This window comes from Anabrus simplex, chromosome 1 (assembly GCF_040414725.1).
Source record: "Anabrus simplex isolate iqAnaSimp1 chromosome 1, ASM4041472v1, whole genome shotgun sequence".
Taxonomy (NCBI): domain Eukaryota; kingdom Metazoa; phylum Arthropoda; class Insecta; order Orthoptera; family Tettigoniidae; genus Anabrus; species Anabrus simplex.
In genome coordinates this window covers 940,485,632-940,509,074 of record NC_090265.1, presented here as the reverse complement: position 1 = coordinate 940,509,074, position 23,443 = coordinate 940,485,632, and the positions used below count along the sequence as shown (strand labels likewise).

Below are 23,443 nucleotides of genomic sequence, written 5' to 3'. Positions count from 1 at the left end.
TTGATATGAAATAAAAATAGCAATGCACAGCAAACAAGTACACACAAACACATATCTGTGGTGATTGTTAACACTTGCAGTGAATCAGCCAAGTGAAACAAACTCTGGTAGAATCAGTTTGCCTGGCAGTTGGCATGGGCTCTGCAAAACAAACACGGCAAGTTTGTGACCACTAAAGCAGGTAACAGGCACAATTTTGCTAATCTCTAAGTCAGGGATGTTGACCACTAGACAAGCCAAGCAGCAGGAACTAACACCCAAATTACCAACACCTATACAGGCTGTTAAATGTAAAGGGCGATTTTCTCATTGATAGGGCCTGGATTATTTAAAAATGCATATTTTAATGTTAGTGCATATTTTGAACGTTAGTGCCTATACAAATATATTTTCGTCTTATGTGTGAGGCATCAATTTTTAATAATGACAAAGTCTCTCATAGTGCATTGGCACTGCCGGTGGCTCCAGTTAGCCTACGCAGTGGCCTCCACGGTATGCACTAGCCAGCGTCTTGGTAGGTGTACTAGGTACCAATTGATGAGCCCAGCATAGCACATGGGGGAGAAACGCTGGCAACCAGGAATGAGTTAGCTAGAAAATTTATAATGTCCAATAGCGGACCATTTATATTGGTATCATAAATTTACTCATTCGGAACAAATATTTCAGATTCCCTATGGGAATCAACATCTATATCATCTGATAGCCAAGCAGGCATCAATTTTTAGTAATGAGACTAAGTCTCTCATAGTGCATTGGCACTTCCGGTGGCTACAATTAGCCTACACAGTAGCCTCCACGGTATGCACTAGCCAGCGTCTTGGTAGGTGTACTAGGTACCAACTGATGAACCCAGCCTAGCACACGGGGGCAAAACGCTGGCAACTAGGAATGAGTTAGCTGGAAAATTTATAATGTCCAATAACGGACCATTTACAGTATATTGGTAATATAAATTTACTCATTCGGAACAAATATTTCAGATTCCCTTTGGGAATCAGCATCTATATCAAGTTAGTACATTTTCCGTTGATAGTTGTAAAACTTTTATATGAAGGTTGAATAATCCACATCTACGTTTGTTTCTTGAAAAGTATTGTGCTAATCAAGGGATACCAGATGAATGTACCCTCATGAAGAACTGTTTACTTTCAATGCATGGTTCTGTCGTGGATTCAATACGATCTGATATAGGAGATAACTGTGTCTGGATATCAGTAGATGAAACAACCAATTCGTGTTGTCAATACATTGCAAGCTTCATAGTGAGTAAATTAGGTTTGTCAGGTTCTTCTAGACATAATTTACTTTCGTGCAAAGTGCTAGAAAAATCCAACCACACTACAGTTGCAAGATTTGGTAAAGATTCCCTGCGCTTTCTGTGGTCTAGTGAATTGGAGAGTGATGGTTACAAAGTGCGCCTTTAGTCACAGATGCATCTTCAGATATGATGAAAGCTGGTAAATCTCTTAGAGTATTTTCCCAAATCGTATTAGTGTCACATGTTTGGCCCATGGATGGCATCATATATGCAGAAAAGATACGTACTCTCTTTCCATCTGTCAAGAAAGTATTTTCAAGTGGAAAAAAATCTGTTTCTAAAAGCACCAGCTCGTGTACAGTTGTACAAAACTCCTCTTCCTCAGATTTCTCTTCTGCCGAAACCTGTTCTAACAAGATAGGGAACTTGGTTATCTGCAATATCGTTCTACCAGGAGAACTTTAATCAAGTGAAAGGTGTAGTTAAAAGTATTGATAATAGTCATACTGCGTGTGTTCGTGAAGCAAAGTGTGCATTTGAATCTGAAACTGTATATAAATATATCAGTTACATCCATGTGCATGATTCGTTACTTTCGAAGCGATTAAGGGCCTAGAAACTCGCGGTGCACCCCTGCACGAATCGCTTCAGTTAATTCAAAACGCCCATTAGTTCTTTAAATGGTGTCCGTGGTGAAACTGTAGAAAAAGTTAAAAGGAAACTCAGTGCGGTGTTGGACTCAAACCCAGGCCTGAAGAAGATTCAGTCCATAAGCAACTACATAAGTGGAATCAGGCAGTCTATGCCAGAAGAATATTCCGAGCAGTCAGTGCCAGTGTACAAGTATTGCCCAGTTACGTCTGTCGACGAAGAACAATCATTTTCAGCATATAAATTCTGTCCGACAGCAGAAAGTCATTGATTCCTGAAAACATTGAAAAAACTATAGGTAACCTACTGCCGTGCATCATTTGCAAGGAATGAATCATGTTTATCAATTTAACACTGAGTTGAAATTAAATAATGCATTTTGTAAGTATATTTTGTTTTATTTTAATTGCATATATTCGTGCATATTTTCAATATTTTTAGTGCATATGTGCATGCATATTTTTGGAGTTTTGAGTGCATATGTATCTGGGCCCTACTCATTAAGTAAGGGCCAAAAGTACAAATGTGTATATTCATTTTTAACGTAGATCATTTTCCCAGAGTTTGAACAAAATGTGACCTCATGGCGTCTTTTTTAGTACCTTAAACAAAGAAATGATTGATCTCAATATGTGTAAATTTCCCCACATTTTGGCACAGCTATGTGATATGTATTGAATAGGTGATATTATTAATAAACTAATTAGTGTCCTAGAGTAAAAAATTAGTCACCGTCGGAGAATTAATTACAAGTATCCTTTAATACCGTGTAACTCCACCACTGGCCTTGATAACCGCCTGGATTCGGTTAGGAAGTGATTGCACAAGGTTGTGTAGGTACGTCACATCCAGGTTTTGATCCAGGATTTGATCGCACAATTCCACTACATTGCTGGGATGTTAATGTTGGCGTTTTACCCACTGTTCCAACCTGTCCCACCAATTTTCAATGGAGTTCAAGTTAGGTGATTTTGCAGGCTAATCGAGATGTAATAGGAGTGTTCATAAAACCAGTTACATTTGCGTCCAGTCCGATGAACTTGGCTGTTGTCATCTTGAAAAATCGGGGTATCAATAGCATACACATCATGCAGATGTTGACTGAAAGGCAACACCTGATCATCCAGAATGTTTAAATAAACATGCTGGTTCATGTTGGTGCTCACCTCAGTGGGCAGGCCCAATCCATGTTACAAAAAATGCCCCCAAAACATCACGGTAGTGATGGGCAGTCTGAGACTAGGTCTCAAGATTTCTCGGGATTTCGCGAGACTAGCGCAGGCACTATTTCTCGCGATAAATTTCGAGAGATCTCGACAACGTTGTCCCTGCATTGTGCGGCGAGCAGCATGCCGTAGGCCTACAGGTAGTTGGAGTTGAATGTTGTTTCTGCCAAGAATGCGAATAGCCAACCATGGGCCTTCTCCATTTCATAAATACGTGTCAACAAGCGACTAGGGCGTTCATTTCTACCAAGGTCTATTTTCACACAGTATAACATAATTGTAAAGGATACGCATTTTGGCATTGTATGCAGTGGTAAGTATATGAATGAAAAGGCTAAGTACAGACATTGACGGCTACTGTAGTTACACCTACCTGGATACTAGAGGCATGCATTATTCGAACTCGAGACGAGGCAAGATGCACCCTGCTGCATATGACACCACCATTACGCATGAGTGGAATGTGTAATCTAAAATGCTTGAGTTTGCTCCAATTCTTTCAACAGGTAGGCGTACATCATTATCAGACCCCACATTCGATATCATATTATGACCACTGCTTGTGTTTACCGATATTTTGGTGACGAAGGAAACAATTCCTTACAATATTATAGAGTATTCCCGTCATAATTAGGTACTTCGATATATGACGGTGCAATGTGAAATTGTACTTGTTGTACGCGACAACTTGAAGACGATGTCCAAAACGCAACGTACTGTAAGTCGTGGATATCGATTATGTCGCAATGTTGTTTATTCAAAAGAAGTCAGAAATACTTTTGGGATGATCCAACACTTAAAACCACATAATATAAATGAAGAGGAATAGTCACAGAACACCTCCGGCCCGGTCTGAATCACAAGAAGCTATGCTGCCGACAATGATTGTGAGGCATCCAGGCAGGTTTACATCCTAATAACAGTTATTAACAAATTATACGGGTCATTCAGCTAAGAAGTCCACCTGAAATAACTCGTGAACAGTTTAAGATACTGGCATTCTGTCTTCACTTGTGTTGATGGTATTAAGGAGCTCATAGTTCAACATGCAGTACTTTCCTAGGCTTTTGACAAAATTTATTGTCACACACATTTGCTTATGAGAACTGCTGCTGATAACTATCAAGCCTACACTCGTAGTTACTGGGACGTCGCGTCGCATAGCTCGCAGAACACGAGAATCGGTCTCGAGAGCGTTGCCCATCACCCCTGCTGAAAGAATTGCAGCGAAGTCGAGCATTTTAGATTACACGTTCCACTCATGTGTAATGAGAGTTGCATATGTAGCAAAGCAAATCTCCTCGTCTCAAGTTCGAATAATGCACGCCTCTACTATCCAAGTAGGTGTACATCCTATCTACAGTTATTCACAAATTATGCAGGGTTATTCAGCTAAGATGTCTACCTCAAATGAGCCGTGAATAGTTTAAGATACTGATATTCGGCTTTCACTTTCGTTAATGATGTTAAGGGGTTTATAGTTGAACATGCAGAACTTTTCCAGGCTTTTGACAAAATGTATTGGCTCACACGTTTTCATATGAGAATGTTATTTCACGCAATAACTGCCAATGATATACTATCAAGTTTACAGTCGTAGTTTCTGGTGCGTCGTAAAGCTTGCACTACAGGAGGATCGGTCTCGAGATTCTCGCAAAAGTCTCGAGATCTGCGACGTCAGTCTCGAAAGTCTCGAGCGAGAACATTGCCTATCACTACATCACGGACCCACCTCCGGCTTGAATTGCTTCATTTGGCCCTTGGTGCACTCGACGACGTGCATCATTGGAATACAGACAAAAACATGATTCATCACACCCATTACATTCCGCCAGCAGCTACTGTCCACATTCAATGATTTCTGACCCATTGAAGACGCGCAGCTTTATATGCCTGTGTGAGCAATGACCTCTTGCGTGGTGACCAACTCCAAATGTTCATTGCATGAGGTTCCCATCGCAGTGTTCTCTTGCTTACAGGTTAGGATGGACCTTCATTCACTAGCTGCAACAATTCCTGTTGGGTTTGGAAGCAATTTTGATTCACAAGCCGTGAAACGCGTCTCCAGTCCCTTTCAGTCAGGATCTTTTCCCAACCACAATTCTGACATCATGTTTCATGGCCACATGTAGTACACCACTGCTTGTAGTCAAGTTGAACAGTCCGCTGCGAACACCAACAATTCAGCAACTTCACACACCATATAGCCATGGGCACAGACATGATTGCCTCTTTTTGCCACTCTGTCACATCCTTACATCTAACTCCCGCTGTGTATGGGGGTGGTAGAATAACACCCACAGTATTCCCTACCTGTCGTAAGAGGCGACTAAAGGAAGCCCCAGGGGCTCTTAGCTTTGGAGCTGGGTTGGCAACCACAGGGCTCTCAGATGAGTCATGGCATTGCTTCCACTTATTTCTGGCAGGCTCCCCTCTTTCATTTATTCTATCTGACCTCCATTGGTCATCTCTTGTTCTTTTCCGACCCCAACGGTAATTCGAGCACTTGAGGCTTAGGGAGTCTTTCGTTTTCATGCCCTTCGGGGTGGCCCTTGTCTCTCTTTGGTCAATGCCTTCATTTTTCGAAGTGTCGGATCCATTCCAATTTTTCTCTCTGATTAGTGTTATATAGAGGATGGTTGCCTAGTTGTACTTCCTTTTAAAACAATAATCACCACCACCACCACCACCACCACATTCCATCTACCCATGTTGACGTACACCGTCCGCTTGAAACATCAATGTCTCACTGATTGCTACTGTCTTATGCTCATGGAGAGGCAGTGCGCGTGCAATTGAACACGGGATTCGTTCATTGTGCCATCTGTACAGGCTTAACGACCCATCTGTGCGTGCTCACTAGTGTGATTAAGTTTTTGTCTGGTGAGCTTAGATTTTCATGTCCACTTCAGTGTTCTAATCGCTCCTTGTATTTTAATAGGATTTTCTAGAAGGCTCGAAAGATTACAATTCTCTTCTCGAGAAAGCAAAAGAATATTATCTTGGACACCGGTATTCCATCCAACATGAACCATCTGTTGGTCAAGAGGTACTGTCACTGCTGAGTTCTCTAGAGTATGATCTTGAAGAACTAAAGAAAACACAAGAAGATATTCCAGCTCCTGATGGTAAGTCTTCAAACATACAGTATGCCTGACACTATGTTGTAGGTAAACTCTAAGAATTTCAAAGTTATCCTGCTGCTTCTTATATTTCTTCTCACACGTTTCATGTATAATGGTCTATTCTTTAATGACTACTCATTAAATTTACAAGAATAATTGTTAGCCTAGACAAATTATACAACATGGTTTCTTTATCTGTAATTGGAAGTCAGTCTTCCTATCATGGCATGTAATACACTCACCTTTTAAAAGTACGCCAAGAACTATGCTTTTAATTTTTTTTTTTTTTTTTTTTTAACTTTAAAATATTTTGAGGCTAATTTTATGTTCTGTACTTCATTTATTTTCTATCTTTGAAGTATGGCATGTTGAGAAACTGAACTGTTGTAAAATTTAATTTATTGAAGCAGTCTTCAGCTTATGGAAACTTTCCAGCATTACATTCACAGTACTTCTTGCTTTACAAGACCAGTTCATTTGAGAAAGTGCTTCATTTCTCTTCCACCAGGTCTATAATTTCCTTTTAGAGACTGAAGCGCAGTGCTCTGCCTACCTGTTTCTTTGTGAAATTATTATTCTGCGTTTAAACAAAATGGTATTAATTTCTCTCTATGGAATATTGAGAAAATATATTGTTTATAAGACTGGAATAATTGGAAGGAAAATGGTAAGTGGTAAGGGCAGGCAGTTACTTAAAATTTGAATTGTTCAGAGACATGAATAATAAATACTACATAGCTTTTGATGATTACTCTGAAACATGTGGTGATTGATGGTGATTTTAGTGTTAAGCAGAAGTACAACTAGTTAACTATCCCCTCTTATAATTTATCGGAAGAAAAATGAAAGAGTTCTGACCTGTCAAAGAATGATGGTAGCAAGAGAAGGGCCATGAAGAGCGTGAAAATGAAAGAATTCAACTAAGCACACCTCACCACCAGGCTTGGAAGGGATCAAAAGTTGACCAAGGGAAGTCAGAGAGGAAATATGGAAGCAAGCAGCCCTACACGAGTAAGTGGATGCTCAAATGAGATCAAACATTTTGCATAGAAACAAACATTCGAGCAGCATAGATGTAAGAAAAAGAACTGTCAAATAAAACAACTCTTTCATGAACTCAGTGACAAAATAAAGTAACTAGTATTGAATGTAAATAGGTAGAGAATTAATGGAAGGAAATGAAACTCACTCTCCAGAAAGAAAGTAAATAAACCTTCAGCCAGACAGTAGAACTAAGAAGAAGAAATGGATGACAGAACACATACTGGATTTGATGGAGGAACACAGAAGTGTTAAATTCAACACGGATCAATATTGGCAGATTCATAATCAAATTAGAAAAGCCAGACAGGATTGGATGAGTGAAAAATGTAAAAGTATAGAGACTGTTCATAAATTTGACCATAATAGGTGCTGTTTATTCCTGTATTGTCTTGTATAATCTCATTGAAAACTGTTTAAAATAGTATGCTGCTAAGAACCTCCTTGTCATTACACTTTCTGTTAATGAACCTTATTTATTCATAAAAACTTGTATATGTTTTGCGAACAATAAATATTCTCTTCATCAGCGATCCTAAAGATTTATTTCAATTGAATTGAATTGAAATTAATTTATATGGTTGCTGATAAAGAGAAAGTTTACTACAGTTGAAATAAATTTGTATGGTCAGTGATGAAGGGAACATTTATTGTTCTCGAAACATGTATGATTTTTTATGAATGAATAAGGTTCATTCACAGTTCATAATTTACTTGGATCATCTGCTGAAAGGTATTAAGTGGCAGGGAAGTATTCAGTTAGGTGAAGATGTAGTAAGCAGTCTGGTGTATGCTGACAACTTCGTCTTAATGGCAGATGGTGCCAAAAGCCTGCATTCTAATATGTTGGAAGTTGAAAATTGGTGCTATGAGTATGGTATGAGAATTAGCCTTTCTAAGACTAAATTGATGTCAGTAGGTAAGAAGTCCAAGAGAATTAAATGTCACATTGGGGATACAAAGCTGGAACAGGTAGATAATTTCAAATATTTAGGACTGTGTTCTCCCAGGATGGTAGTATAGTAAGTGAGATTGAATCAAGGTGCAGTGAAGTTAAAACAGTGAGCTCACAGTTGTGATCAACAGTGTTCTGTAAGAGGGAAGTCAGGTCCCAGACAAAACTGTCTTTACATCAGTCTGTTTTCAGACCAACTTTGCTTTATGGGAGAGAAAGCTGGGTGGGCTCAGGATACTTTTCTTGCTAGCGGCTTTATGTCGCACCGACACAGACAGGTCTTATGGCGACGATGGGATAGGAAAAGGCTAGGAGTGGGAAGGAAACGGCCGTGGTCTTAATTAAGGTACAGCCCCAGAATTTGCCTGGTGTGAAAATGGGAAACCACGGAAAACCATCTTCAGGGCTGCCGACAGTGGGGTTCGAACCCACTATCTCCCGAATACTGCATACGGGCCGCATTTAAGCGACTGCAGCTATCCAGCTCGGTATCTTCAGGGCTGCCGACAGTGGGATTCGAACTCACAATCTCCCGGATGCAAGCTCGCAGCTGCACGGCCAACTCGCACGGTTCAGGATATCTTACTCCTAAGTTAGAAGTAACAGGCATGAAAGTAGCAAGAATGATTGCTGGTACAAACAGGTGGGAACAATGACGGGGGGATACTCGAAATGAGGAAATAGAGACTAAGTTAAGAATGAACTCAATGGATGGAGCTGTATGCATAAACCGACTTTGGTGGTGGGGTCATGTGAGGCAAATTTAGGATGATATGTTACCTTTGAGAATAATGGACTCTGTTACGAAGAGTAAGAGTAGTAGAGGGAAACCAAGACGACGATGGTTAGACTCAGTTTCTAATGATTTACAGATAGAGAGATAGAACTAAATGAGGCCACAGAACTAGTTAAAAATAGAGGATTGTGGCAGCATTTAGTAAATTCACAGAGGCCTGAAGACAGAACACTGAAAGTCACAACAGTCTATAATGTATGTATGTAACTGAAAATGTTGGCAAGGCGGATCTTTTACATGTTATGGATCTCATTTTTTTTGGTCCACAGTGAATGTCTATTATAATAAGAAAATTATGCTAAAGGTACACTTTTCACCACAACAAATAATCCTTTGATTATTTTATTGCTATAATCTCGTAATTTTTGCAAGACATGTTTCATCCTTATGTGGACATCATCAGCTGCATTCCTTTTGTACAAATTGAAATTAACATAAGGAATGGGTCTTAAAACACTACATAATTAACAAATTGGATCAAAAACATATTTGGATAAAATATGAAGAGTCCTATGAATTGATATTTTTCTTCAGGAGTATTTCCACTTCTTGTTTTTAAAGTAACTTGTTGCTAATAAAATTACTCTTCTACACGCTGCTATGTATTCTTCATACTAGAAGACATTCTAACTTTTAAATTAAAGAATGCCATATCAAGTGGAAATCTGATTAAAAAAGATCAACATTTAAACTTACTCTTTTGGTTTCATGTAGTTTTGCTCCCAGCGGCTGTATCTGTGGAGCACTGCTCGAGGCGAGGTGTTGTCTGGATTGCGAGAGGGAAGGGATGGGGGGTTGGGGGGAGAGAGGAAGAGGGGAAGCAGATGGAGGTTAGCGAGAGTGTATATTGCATTGATTAACAAACTTTTTGGAATAACATTTAGTAATTAATGGGACAGATGTATTAAATAAAATATTTTTTTTCTCTGTCATCCTGTTCAGATTGTGGTTTGGGTTAGCATATGGATCTAATTGTATGAAGCGTGCCCTTTTTTTTATAATATTGAGAATTTGAAAATCCTGTTCAGTGAAACAGAAATTGTGATTAAAATCGGCCATATGTTACCCATTGCAGAGAAGCAGGTTTCTCTTTTTTTTTTTTTCCCCTCCACCGAAACATATAGGTCTTGTGGTGACGATGAGGCAGGAAGGCCTAGGAATGGGAAGGAAGCGGTCATGACCTTAATTAAGTTACAGCTCCAGCATTTGCCTGGTGTGAAAATGGGAAACCACGGAAAACCATCTTCAGGGCTGCCAACAGTGGGGTTCGAACCCACTATCTCCCGGATGCGAGCTCACAGCTGCATGCTCCTACCCGCATGGCCAACTCGCCCGGTCAGTTGTGTTTTATGGCATTGGTGTGCCAAGGTAACGAGTATTAAAACTCCTGCCCATTTGACCTACGCACTTGCTTCGCAGTTTGAACACTTAAATACATAAATTGTTATATTTATTAGGGTTAATGACTGACTTTGAATTAAGAAAAATGGAGGAGTTATTAGAAGTTATGAAGGCTATTTTAAAATTACATTTTTAAAATAAATTAGTTATGTGATGGATACTGTTATTATTGAAAGTAAATGTTGAAAATTTGTTTTTAGATTTAATTTCTTTAGCTAAGTTGGACTTGGGTTTATGTTTGACCTTGTGAACATTTTGTGGATGGTAACAAACTGTGATATTTTATATTTTTAAAGTACCTTAAAGAGTGAAACAATAGTTTTTAAGGATTATTTATTCATCTAGCTGAGGATGACTCACCTCAAGGTTGAAACTATTACTAGAGTTTTAATGTGTTAAGTATAAGATTTGAATTTATATCTGTGTGTATTGATCAAGTGGAACATCCCTTCCCTTGAATTTAAATATTGAATTAAGGAATCATCACTACGAAACTTATATCATATCATATATCATATCATATCATATCAAAGCCAACCAGGCAAAAAAGCCTATCAGTATTTAAACTTAAAATCTAAAACAACAAATATTGCATTTTTGAAAGAATGTTTACCTAATAATCTAACTCCCAACTTTTTTAAGATTTACGGTAACTGATCTTTAACAATCTCAATCCTATTCTATCCATGTTAATCATATCAGCCCCATTTCTGATGATAAAACCATGCAGTTTCACCCTCCAGCTAAGAACCTTTCCAACACCACGTGTAATGAAGCGAAACTCAACATATTAAGCAAGGGACCAAAACATACTGTAACTGGACGGATACTGCATTGTTTAATAATCTTATTACAATAAACATCACAACTGAATTAGCCATCAATAAACTCCCAATCAAACATCAGAATGAAATTAGAAATTTAAAAATTGATTAACACATTATATTCATGATCTTAAAAATAACAGCAGCATCACCAATAACAATCATCTATTAGATCTCAAGGAAAAGATTAAAGCTAACATCATCATAACTAAAGCTGACAAAGGGAGCACGAACATTATCATGGATAAACAAGAATGTATAAATAGAACTCAACAATTTTATCAGATAGATAAAAGCCTTTATTATCTGTGGTGGAATTAGGGCTTCTGGCCCTTTCTTACAGTTAACCACATTCAGTATTATTAATAAAGATCCTTTTAACAGAATCCAAAAGAACCTTAAAATAAAGCTGAAAAATATTAACTTTCTCCTTACAGGAAACATCCAAGTTAGTTATAATGCACCCGAGACTTCCAACAGCCAAGGCATTTCCCAGTTCAAACAAGGCCGACATTCCTATGAGATCCATAGTAAATTTCAGACCCACTCCCATCTATAGAATCTCACAGTTCATTCAAAAAAACTTTAAAATGACACATCATCTTATTTTCTAAGAAAACGTAAAAAATTACATTGAATTTTACATCATCACTAAAAACTTAAAAGTTTAACACTATGGTTCTTTAATTTCTTACGACATCATTAATATGTCTCCAAATATTCCAGTTGTAGAAACCATAAATAAATTTGAAAAAAACATAGTAAGTTAAGCACCTTGAAAATAGAAGAATTGCTAATTATAGTTAAATTTACTCTTGATAATAACTACTTTTCAGTGTGTGTCTGGCTGCAGACCGACACACATCTTGCTGCCACACTACAATAAATAAGAACGTCACACAACGTGGCAGACTTTCACAAATTTAATGTTACAGCAGGGACTTTTGGATCCGCATTGTTTTTATTTCTGGTCAACATCATCACAAAATGGGGTCACTCTATTACACATCTTTAAGCTTGTTAAAAGGTACAGCATAAACAAGAATTGAATTTTATAGTAATATAAGACAATAACGCTTTCAACACAGCTACTGAATTTTTTGTAAAGGTTTTTCGATTTATTATAGCCGACCTATAAGATTTTTAATGACATCAACCATTTTCTACTATATATCTTAATACATTCACAATCTTCTGATTTTCCACAACATATTGGTGCTGGATTACACAAACTTTTAAGTGTGTTTTTTTTCAAATGTTAATTTCAAGAACATTTAAGGAATTACAGTATATTAAATAAGTTTCATTGTGATAGATCCGTATTGAACTATGATTACAATAGAGTTAAACTAATTTATTATTAAGGTCCACCTTTTCAATACAAAATGTACAGAGTTTAAATTACATAAATGATTAGGTACTAGTTTCGACCTAATAGTAGGTCATCATCAGCCTAAAGCAAAATTAAAACATAAATATCAAAGAAATTAAACAATGTAAAGACACATAAGGTCTCGTAAATGTACATACCATGTGGGATATTGAGAAAAGAATTATAGAGATTTTATTTATTCATGTCAGGGGTACCAACATATACAAGAAAGAGATACTGAATATATTTACTGAATATGAAAATGTACATGAACAAATTAATCGTATATAGTTATGAATGAAGCACTTGAAAAATTTGAAAAATTTACATATGAAGTATAACAAATGGAAGAACATACAGTACATAAAAATCAAAAAGGAGAAAGCAAGTATTACATGAAAATATCTATACTATATATACATTATTTACACAAGTTGTGACCAGTATTTGGCTACATTGATGGCATTGTTTCCAGCCAGTGCCAATTCCAACCCTGTACATGAATCTGGGCATAGAGGACAGTGCAAGAGATGCCTAGAAGTTTGTTCCTCTCCACATTCGCACAATGAGTCCCCATCATGCACGATGCCCCATTTCATAAGATTATCCTTAGATCTTGCAACGCCGGTCCATAGTCTGTTTAACGACTACCATATACACCATCCCTCTTCGTGACCAGGTGGCAACTTTTCTTCAATTTCAACACGTTCCGGATGGTCTGGGTACCTTTGTTTCCATAGCTTAACCCTGGCCATTTTTGGGTCAGAATCAAGTGGAGCAGAAGACTGAAGACTCTTTCTGGACTTCAGTCAAGCTGGTGGTTGCTGATGTTCATGAAGGGGATGGGCTGAGATGCTGTAAACATTTTGCCTTTCGATATTAGCGGCCACCTCACGTCTGATATCAGGTGGGGCTATACCTGCCAGTGAATACAACTTCTGTGTGGGTGTTGGTTTTAAACAGCCTGTGATTATTTAAACCTAAAAATTTCATTTTTGTCCGTATTGGACTGAGAATGGATGATAGGAAAACTTAAAACGGTCCACCTTTTCAATACAAAAATGTTATAGTTTATTTATAACATGTATTTGCACTTGGAACTAGTTTCAATGCTGTTTTGCGTCATCATCAGCCAAAATGTGGGAAATAGGCCAGCATGTAGGCATTTATATTACACAAGGCGTTACATTAAACAATACACATCTTACAAGGAGATAAAAACAGGGACGAATATAGAAACAAATGAATCGTTGAGAAAGCAAAAGTTATACATATTAAAAATAACCTTAACCACACATCTTGCAGTGCGAAAGTGTTCTTCTTGAATGATTCCTGAATATAAAACACACGCGCACACATTTCTGAAGAGCCAGCAGGCAGGACAAAGTAAAGTGAAACCTTAAGAGTTCTTCTGAGAAGAGTTCATCATTTTTTCTATGTTCCGACTAACTAATGAAGTCTCCCTTGAGTTCCTGATAAACATACACAACAGGAAATTCTCCTTCACTCTCAACAATAGCTATAAAGACCAACGGTAAAATTTCATTTTAAATATTGTGCAGAGGCGTGAAAGCATGATCTTGAACATGATATAACTCCTTCATATAACCCAATTTTTTACACAAGGTGTTGCATTAAATAAGTTAATACACATCTTACGAGGAGATAAAAACAGGGACGAATGTAGAAACACATGCATCGTTGAGAAAGCAAAAGTTATACATATTAAAAATAAGCTTAACCACACAATTTGCAGTGCGAAAATATTTGCCTTGAATGATTCCTGAATACAAAATGCACACGCACACACTTCTAAAGAGCCAGCAGGCAGGAAAAAGTAAGATGAAACCTTAAGAGTTCTTTTGAGAAGAGTTCATCATTCTTTCTATGTTCCGACTAACTAATGAAGTCTCCCTTGAGTTCCTGATAAACATACACAACAGGAAATTAAACAATACACATCTTACAAGGAGATAAAAACAGGGAAAGTTATACATATTAAAAATAACCTTAACCACACATCTTGTATTGCGAAAATATTCGTCTTGAATGATTCCTGAATACAAAACACACACGCACACATTTCTGAAGAGCCAGCAGGCAGGAAAAAGTAAAGTGAAACCTTAAGAGTTCTTCTGAGAAGAGTTCGTCATTCTTTCTATGTTCCGACTAACTAATGAAGTCTCCCTTGAGTTCCTGATAAACATACACAACAGGAAATTCTCCTTAACTCTCAACAATAGCTATAAAAGACCAACGGTAAATTGTATTTTAAATACTGTGCAGAGATGTGGAAGCATGATCTTGAACATGATATAACTTCTTCATTTAACCACCTTTGAAAGTCTCTCTCTCTATATTACATAGCTTCATTAACACACCATTCTGTAGATGCACAAAATAATCTTGTAATCTTCACAGGTCCGGTATTCAGCTCGACAAGAAATACGTTGTTGAGAGTTTGGAGGTTGACTGTGCCAGTATTTGTGGTGTATTGTTGCAGCGTTACGTGTAGGGTGGGCGCAGGTTTCTATGATGTTTATTGCGGGACATGAGGCGGTAAAGCTATGGCGCGAGATGAAGAGGAACAGAGCGTGTTGGATAGTTTAGGTCTGGGGAGGGTGAAAGTGTGTAGCGTGACAAAGTATTATGCATAATCTGAAAGACAGATCTGTTTTTCGGGATATTCATGTTTTTGAAAAATTCAATGAGGAAGTCGAATAGGATCTTTGGTTTCTCTGAGATATCATTTAAGTTTAGGTTGGGATTGAAATATTGGTCTAAATGAATATAGAGGTTTTCAGTGACGTCTAGGAAAGAACCTTTGTTTATAAACAGCATAAACAAGAATTGAATTTTATAGTAATATAAGACAATAACGCTTTCAACACAGCTACTGAATTTTTTGTAAAGGTTTTTCGATTTTTATAAACAAAGGTTCTTTCCTAGACGTCACTGAAAACCTCTATATTCATTTAGACCAATATTTCAATCCCAACCTAAACTTAAATGATATCTCAGAGAAACCAAAGATCCTATTCGACTTTCTCATTGAATTTTTCAAAAACATGAATATCCCGAAAAACAGATCTGTCTTTCAGATTATGCATAATACTTTGTCACGCCACACACTTTCACCCTCCCCAGACCTAAACTATCCAACACGCTCTGTTCCTCTTCATCTCGCGCCATAGCTTTACCGCCTCATGTCCCGCAATAAACATCATAGAAACCTGCGCCCACCCTACACGTAACGCTGCAACAATACACCACAAATACTGGCACAGTCAACCTCCGAACTCTCAACAACGTATTTCTTGTCGAGCTGAATACCGGACCTGTGAAGATTACAAGATTATTTTGTGCATCTACAGAATGGTGTGTTAATGAAGCTATGTAATATAGAGAGAGAGACTCTCAAAGGTGGTTAAATGAAGAAGTTATATCATGTTCAAGATCATGCTTCCACATCTCTGCACAGTATTTAAAATACAATTTACCGTTGGTCTTTTATAGCTATTGTTGAGAGTTAAGGAGAATTTCCTGTTGTGTATGTTTATCAGGAACTCAAGGGAGACTTCATTAGTTAGTCGGAACATAGAAAGAATGACGAACTCTTCTCAGAAGAACTCTTAAGGTTTCACCTTACTTTTTCCTGCCTGCTGGCTCTTTAGAAATGTGTGCGCGTGCGTTTTGTATTCAGGAATCATTCAAGACGAATATTTTCGCAATACAAGATGTGTGGTTAAGGTTATTTTTAATGTATAACTTTCCCTGTTTTTATCTCCTTGTAAGATGTGTATTGTTTAATTTCCTGTTGTGTATGTTTATCAGGAACTCAAGGGAGACTTCATTAGTTAGTCGGAACATAGAAAGAATGATGAACTCTTCTCAAAAGAACTCTTAAGGTTTCATCTTACTTTTTCCTGCCTGCTGGCTCTTTAGAAGTGTGTGCGCGTGCATTTTGTATTCAGGAATCATTCAAGGCAAATATTTTCGCACTGCAAGTTGTGTGGTTAAGCTTATTTTTAATATGTATAACTTTTGCTTTCTCAACGATGCATGTGTTTCTACATTCGTCCCTGTTTTTATCTCCTCGTAAGATGTGTATTATTTAATGCAACACCTTGTGTAAAAAATTGGGTTATATGAAGGAGTTATATCATGTTCAAGATCATGCTTTCACGTCTCTGCACAATATTTAAAATGAAATTTTACCGTTGGTCTTTATAGCTATTGTTGAGAGTGAAGGAGAATTTCCTGTTGTGTGTGTTTATCAGGAACTCAAGGGAGACTTCATTAGTTAGTCGGAACATAGAAAAAATGATGAACTCTTCTCAGAAGAACTCTTAAGGTTTCACTTTACTTTGTCCTGCCTGCTGGCTCTTCAGAAATGTGTGCGCATGTGTTTTATATTCAGGAATCATTCAAGAAGAACACTTTCGCACTGCAAGATGTGTGGTTAAGGTTATTTTTAATATGTATAACTTTTGCTTTCTCAACGATTCATTTGTTTCTATATTCGTCCCTGTTTTTATCTCCTTGTAAGATGTGTATTGTTTAATGTAACGCCTTGTGTAATATAAATGCCTACATGCTGGCCTATTTCCCACATTTTGGCTGATGATGACGCAAAACAGCGTTGAAACTAGTTCCAAGTGCAAATACATGTTATAAATAAACTATAACATTTTTGTATTGAAAAGGTGGACCGTTTTAAGTTTTCCTATCAGCCTCTGATTAGCCTGCAGGTTTCATTCAAGGCAATGTCGACTTTCTGTGTGTGAGCTGATTTGTACCACACGGGACTAGCATATTCAGCAGCAGAGTACCAGAGTGCTAGGGCAGTTGTTCTTACTGTCTGGGGATGGGCACCCCATCCAGAATCAGTTACCTTACGCAATAGGCAGTTTCGTGATGAAACTTTTGCCTTGAGTTTAGTGCAGTGTGTGGCGAAGGTCAGCGAACAATCCAGGGTAACACCAAGGTAAACTGAAGTATTGCTGTGTTCTAGCTCCATTCCTTTCCAATTCACACGCAGCTTCCTTGGGGCTGCTTTTTTCTTTAAATGAAAGGCGCACACATTAGTTTTCGATGAGCTTGGCTTGAGGTGATATTCCTCATAATAATATGAGAGCATCTTCAAAGCAGCAGTAAGGTTTTGTTCCAGTTGCTCAAAGTTTTTACTCTGAGTTGCCAGGGCAGGAAGCTCCTTGTGTGAGTTGGAAGAGGTTGGTTGTTGGTATATATGTTAAATAGCATTGGTGCTAGGACACTGACTTGTGAGAGACCGTTCTTCTGTATTCTCCATCTACTCCGCTGTCCTTGGAATTCAACAAAGAAACGTCAGTTCTGCAACAGCGTGGCAATAATCATTGTGAGCCTGAAATCTATAGTAAGATGGTAAAACTTCCTTAGAACTATCTGGTGTTGTACAGTATCATATGCTGAAGAGAGATCAACAGTAGCCACTCCAGTAATATCACCAAGCTGAAATCCGTCTTCTATGTGCTGTGTCAGATTAAGGATCTGTGTACAGCAGTTCCTTCCTGGTCTAAATCCAGCCTGCTCTGGGATTAGAAGAGGTTTGACCACTGGTGTTATACGGTTCAGAAGCATTCTTTCAAAAATTTTATATAGATGGCACAGGAGTGATATTGGTCTGAAATTCTTTGGATCCGTGGGCTGCTTACCAGGTTTCAGGATTGCAACCACCTTAGTCTTCCTCCCGATTTTAGGGATTTGACATTGTTCCAGACAATTATTGAAAAGCTGTAGGATCCAATGTTTGGTAGCATTCCCAAAGTGTTATATCTGCTCCATACGCATGTTATCTAGACCGGCTGCCTTGCTAGTTTTGCTCATTTTTATGGCTTTTTCCAGGTCGTTCATAGTGAAGGGATTGGACAGACTGGTGTTTCTTGTTCGATATTTCTTTGAAGTTTTGGTGGTCTTTTTCACTTATCTGTTTTGCCATTTATTAGGAGTTGATTGAGCTATCTGGTTGGAAGTAATGTTGCTATGTAGATGACTTTTCGTGGGGTCATTGTTCAGATGTCTAAGTAGCTTCCAAGCTTCTCTGCTGTTTCTTGCCATATTTAGTTCTTCCATCAACTTAACTTCACCCATGGACTGGATTAGTTGTTGACCAACCTGAATAGTGTCCTCACTGAAGGGATTTTCTTCATAGAGCAGTAGGTATTCATTTAATTTATCTACTGTACTGGCATCTAGACCCTGTATTTACTGAGACCTACAGCCTCTTGGGATTGACATGCAAGAGCATTCTTGCACAGCATCGATGAACACATCATTATATACTTCTGAAACAGGTTCGATGTCTGCTACCATTTCATCTAAGCGCTTTGTGTACTTCAACCAATCATCTTTCTTAAAGTTGTACTGCCTTCTGAATGGCACAGATTGTGGATGAACTGCTGCATCTGTGTTGTGTGTTGGGTACAGGTTCACAGACTTCACACACTGCTGTGATATAGCATCGCTGACAAAAATGAGATCTGGGTTGTATTCACGTCTCCACCGACGACTGTTGAAAGAAGCGGGAAGTTTACTGTCTTGTATTAAGGACAGTTGACTAGATTCTGACCATGTAATCGCAGCTTCACCATCTTCATTGTCCTCTCTATATCTCCATAAGCAGCTATGGCTGTTGAAATCGCCCACAATGACACGAACCTTCTCCTGTTGCCGTACATCTGAATCAGTAAAGTGGAATGGAACGCTCGGTGGCTTATAGACAGATGTTATGATGCATTTCGATAGCTCCACTGTTAAGATTTCTATATCATTGTTGTCTGTAGATGAGGTAGATATTACGTTCAACTCTGGCCTTGTGAATATAGCACTACCATAGTTTTCATGCGGTCTCTCGGCTACCAAACGCATTCCTAATACTCTTTGTCGTCTTTGGTCGCTACTTCTGTGAGTTTCTTGAACAAAGAGAATGTCACACTTGTTTTTTTTTGGCAAAGTTGTTGTAACAGGGTTCCCTTGTTTGATGTTATGCTTTCTGTGTTAACTGATACAACTGTCAGCTTTGGTCCTGAAAAGGACCATTTGTGGATTTTATTAACCATTGAAATTGATCTTGGTACTTCTGGAGTAAGAGAATCAGCCGTCTAGGAAAAAGTCGTAGTCTGTTGCCCAGGAGAGACACGGATGTATAACAATATCACATGCAAATACACCCTACTAGGAGGTTTCTCTCATGCAGCACTATGATAAAAAATAACTCCATGACAGAGATTCATAAAAAGTGCAGTGCGCATTATAAAGATGTTAAAGATAGGAATCCTTGAGTTGCTTGATAAGGAGATTAGTATATGCTGGCTCCTTTAAGATGCTGTTATCCAATTGAAGAACAACTGAGCCGAAGTCACGTCGTTTATTTACGATTAAAGTCCAGTGCGCCGTACAGCATTAAAAAGCCTTTGAAGCTGTGAGGAAAATGTTGCAGCAAGAGAGGCGGTTGACATATCTGCAGGTAGAAGAGACCCTCCACATCCCTGCACCAGCTATTCTTTCAATTCTACACTACCATCTCCATGTTAGAAAGGTTTGTTCCCTTTGGGTGCCCCATTCACTTTCAGAGGAACAAAGGGTACATCGAGTGAAATGGTGCCGAAAAATGCTAAAGCAGTTTGAAAATGGAACTTCGCGTAATGTCAATAGCATCGTTACAGGTGACGAAACTTACCTTTATTATTACGATGTCCCAACAAAATCCCAGAACATGGTGTGGCTGTTTGAAGATGAAGGTACTCCTGTGACTGTGCGAAAGTCAAGGTCACTGAAGAAAAGGATGATTGCAGTATTCTTCACTAAACAGGGCATACTGACTCAGGTTGTGCTAGAAACACACAGGACAGTTACTGCGAAGTGGTACAGTGAGACTTGTCTGCCTCAGGTCATCCAGGCTCTCAAACAGCTCCGTCTAAGCTCACGGCTCAACACTTTGCTCTTGCATCACGATAATGCTCCAGCACATCGTGCTAATGTAACAATAGATTTTCTTGCCAGATCAGGGTTGACTGTGCTTGGTCACCCTCTATACAGTCCTGATCTTGCCTCATGTGACTTCGCACTCTTCCCAGAAGTGAAGATGAAGCTGAAAGGGTGGCGTTTTGCATCCGACGAGGAGCTTCTGGCAGCATGGAAACAAGAGTGTGAAAATGTAACCGAAGAAAAGTGGCAGAGTTGGTTCAGTGACTGGTTTCGACATATGGAGAAGTGTATTGAGTGTGGTGAAAATTATTTTCAAAAAGTCTGAAGCGTTCACTCACATCGCAAAACTTACCTATTGCCCTTTGTATGGGTTACAAAACCAAGGACCGTGATGGAAATAAAGTAAACTGGTTGAAAGTAAAGTGCTTGAGATTTAAAAGGGATGCACCGGGTTTTCTCAAATATTGATATGGTCATTCTAGAAGATACTCTGAGATAAATACTTTCGGCCGAGATCGCCCTTCAGAAGGCTTACAAAACTACTTTCCCTATATCAGAACATAAGTACAAGGATCTTATTAGTCTCTGCAATAAGGGAATTATTCCAACAGAATTTGAAGCATGGTACCGCTCCTTACCCCATTCAGGTGCAGTGAGGGATCGAAATCCCGAACCAAGTGTTGACAGTGAAAGTTAGTGTGAAGCTAATGAAAATGATTGAAACATGACACATAACCGTCAGAAAGGTTTACTGATTTACTGACATGAGTGTTTTAAATTTTTTTTTATTGTCACACTTTCATTCTCTGAATCATACTGTGTAGTTATTAGAAATAGTTCAAAGAAATAATTTCATGCACCTACACATTTATTGTGAGCCAGTACTTTTTATTTTTGTCTTTATAACAACCTACGAAGAGGTTCCTTCCTTTCCCGGCAGAAGTCACTAAGTCAAAAAATTATTAGATTTCCTTTAAATTTGGTACTTCAGATTTGCAAAAATAGTGAAATTATGGAAGTAAGTTGAAGTAATAGTGGCACCAACACCAAAAAACATGTTAATGCTAACTAATAATGCAAAACTGATTTTAGGAGTTGATTAAACATTAAAACAGCTATAACTCAGAAGTAAGATTTCTGGCTTAGTGAATTCTGCCTGAACGACGACGATATATGGTCCGCATTGAACTCCGAATTTCTATCCACCTTTATTTAACTCCATATATATTAACCCCCCTCACGTAACATCCATCGTCCTTCAAGATTCTAGAAACAGAAAAAGTTTCTTCTAGCATCATACTTCGCATCCACATATATATAAAGGTTACAACCATCTTGGGTAGACAATGTTACTACAATTTCAATTGATCTCTGAATGAACAGCAGCATCGCTTGGAAGCCAGCCATTTTCGATTTCCATGACCAGCAGCTTAAGGATTGCTTTTAGAACTTTTTACTTTTATACAGCGCCCTGGATTTTTTATGGATCTCTATTTTTTAACATAGTGTAGCACATCTGGATTCTTAAGCCTCCGCATGCAACAATCCCCTCCCGTCAAGTTCCAGAAAACAGAAGAGCCTTTCTAGCATCCGTGTGTTTTTACATCTATGAATATCTTGAAAAACGATGTAACTTCGTCTCAGTTGTTCTTCGAATGTATAACAGCACATTTAAGGAGCCAGCATATAATGAATTCCTTGACCTACAACTGAAAGATTTCCATCCCTAACAACTTTTAATGCTGTACGGCGCACTGGACTTAAATCGTAAATAAACAACGTGACTTCGGCTCTGTTGTTCTTCAGTTGGATAACAGCATCTTAAAGGAGCCAGCATATACTAATCTCCTTATCCAGCAACTCAAGGATTCCAATCTTTAACATCTTTTTAATGTGCACTGGACTTTTTATGAATCTCTGTCACAGAGGTATTTTTTAACATAGTGCTGCACATCTCTATATTTTCTCAATATCTCATATGGTATGTACATTTACGAGACCTTATATGTCTTTACATTGATTAATTTCTTTGGTATTTATGTTTTAATTTTGCTTTAGGCTGATGATGATGACCTACTATTAGGTCGAAACTAGTCCCTAATCATTTATGTAATTTAAACTCTGTATATTTTGTATTGAAAAGGTGGACCTTAATAATACATTAGTTTGGCTCTATTGTAAGGAATTATATCCTGAAAATGTCATCATTAAGAAGAATTTAAGGGGCAGGTGACCTAGATGTTAGGCCCCTTTATACAACAAGCATCATCATCATCAAGAATATATTATAGCATTAATTTTAACTTTCTATAAGGATGTTTTAAAGGTTTTTATGATAATGGTGATGAAGAGAATAGTATAAATTTCTCGGAACATGTACGAATAATGTAGATTAACTATGAATATTGAATTTTCACGACCGCATTGTAATCATAGTCGACTTTCAACCTGTTAGGTCATGTTACGTACATTTAGTGCGTGTTGAAGAAATGTTAAGTACAGAAGAAAAATGGCCAACCGGATACCAGTGGGATCCGAACCCACAACCTCCCAATTTTGCATCGGTAAGACTACCAGAGACCAGACTACTGAAACAAATATTCAGTTTCTTTTGGAAAAGTAAAACCAAGAACAACTAGTTCGTTGAGGTCCAGAGTGATTTAGAAGAGCTGAATATAACAATGAAACAAATTGCAGAGAGAAAAGAGAACAGGATTCTGAGAAGTAGAGATACAGGACTAAAATTAAAAACATTCAAACGAAAACAGTACACCATTACAAATGAAGAGAGGGCGGCCAGGTCAAAAAAATGAAGTTCTGGGAAGA

General features: G+C 38.1%; 1 protein-coding gene across 1 annotated transcript in view; it reads left to right on the top strand.

Moving 5' to 3' along the window:
* The window catches only part of ecd (ecdysoneless), a 197,796-nt gene that overhangs the window by 128,406 nt on the left and 45,947 nt on the right, over positions 1–23,443 (top strand). The window contains exon 8 of the mRNA XM_067136676.2: positions 6,080–6,266. Coding sequence (XP_066992777.2) covers positions 6,080–6,266 — 187 coding nt within the window. The remainder of the gene's footprint in view (positions 1–6,079; positions 6,267–23,443) is intronic.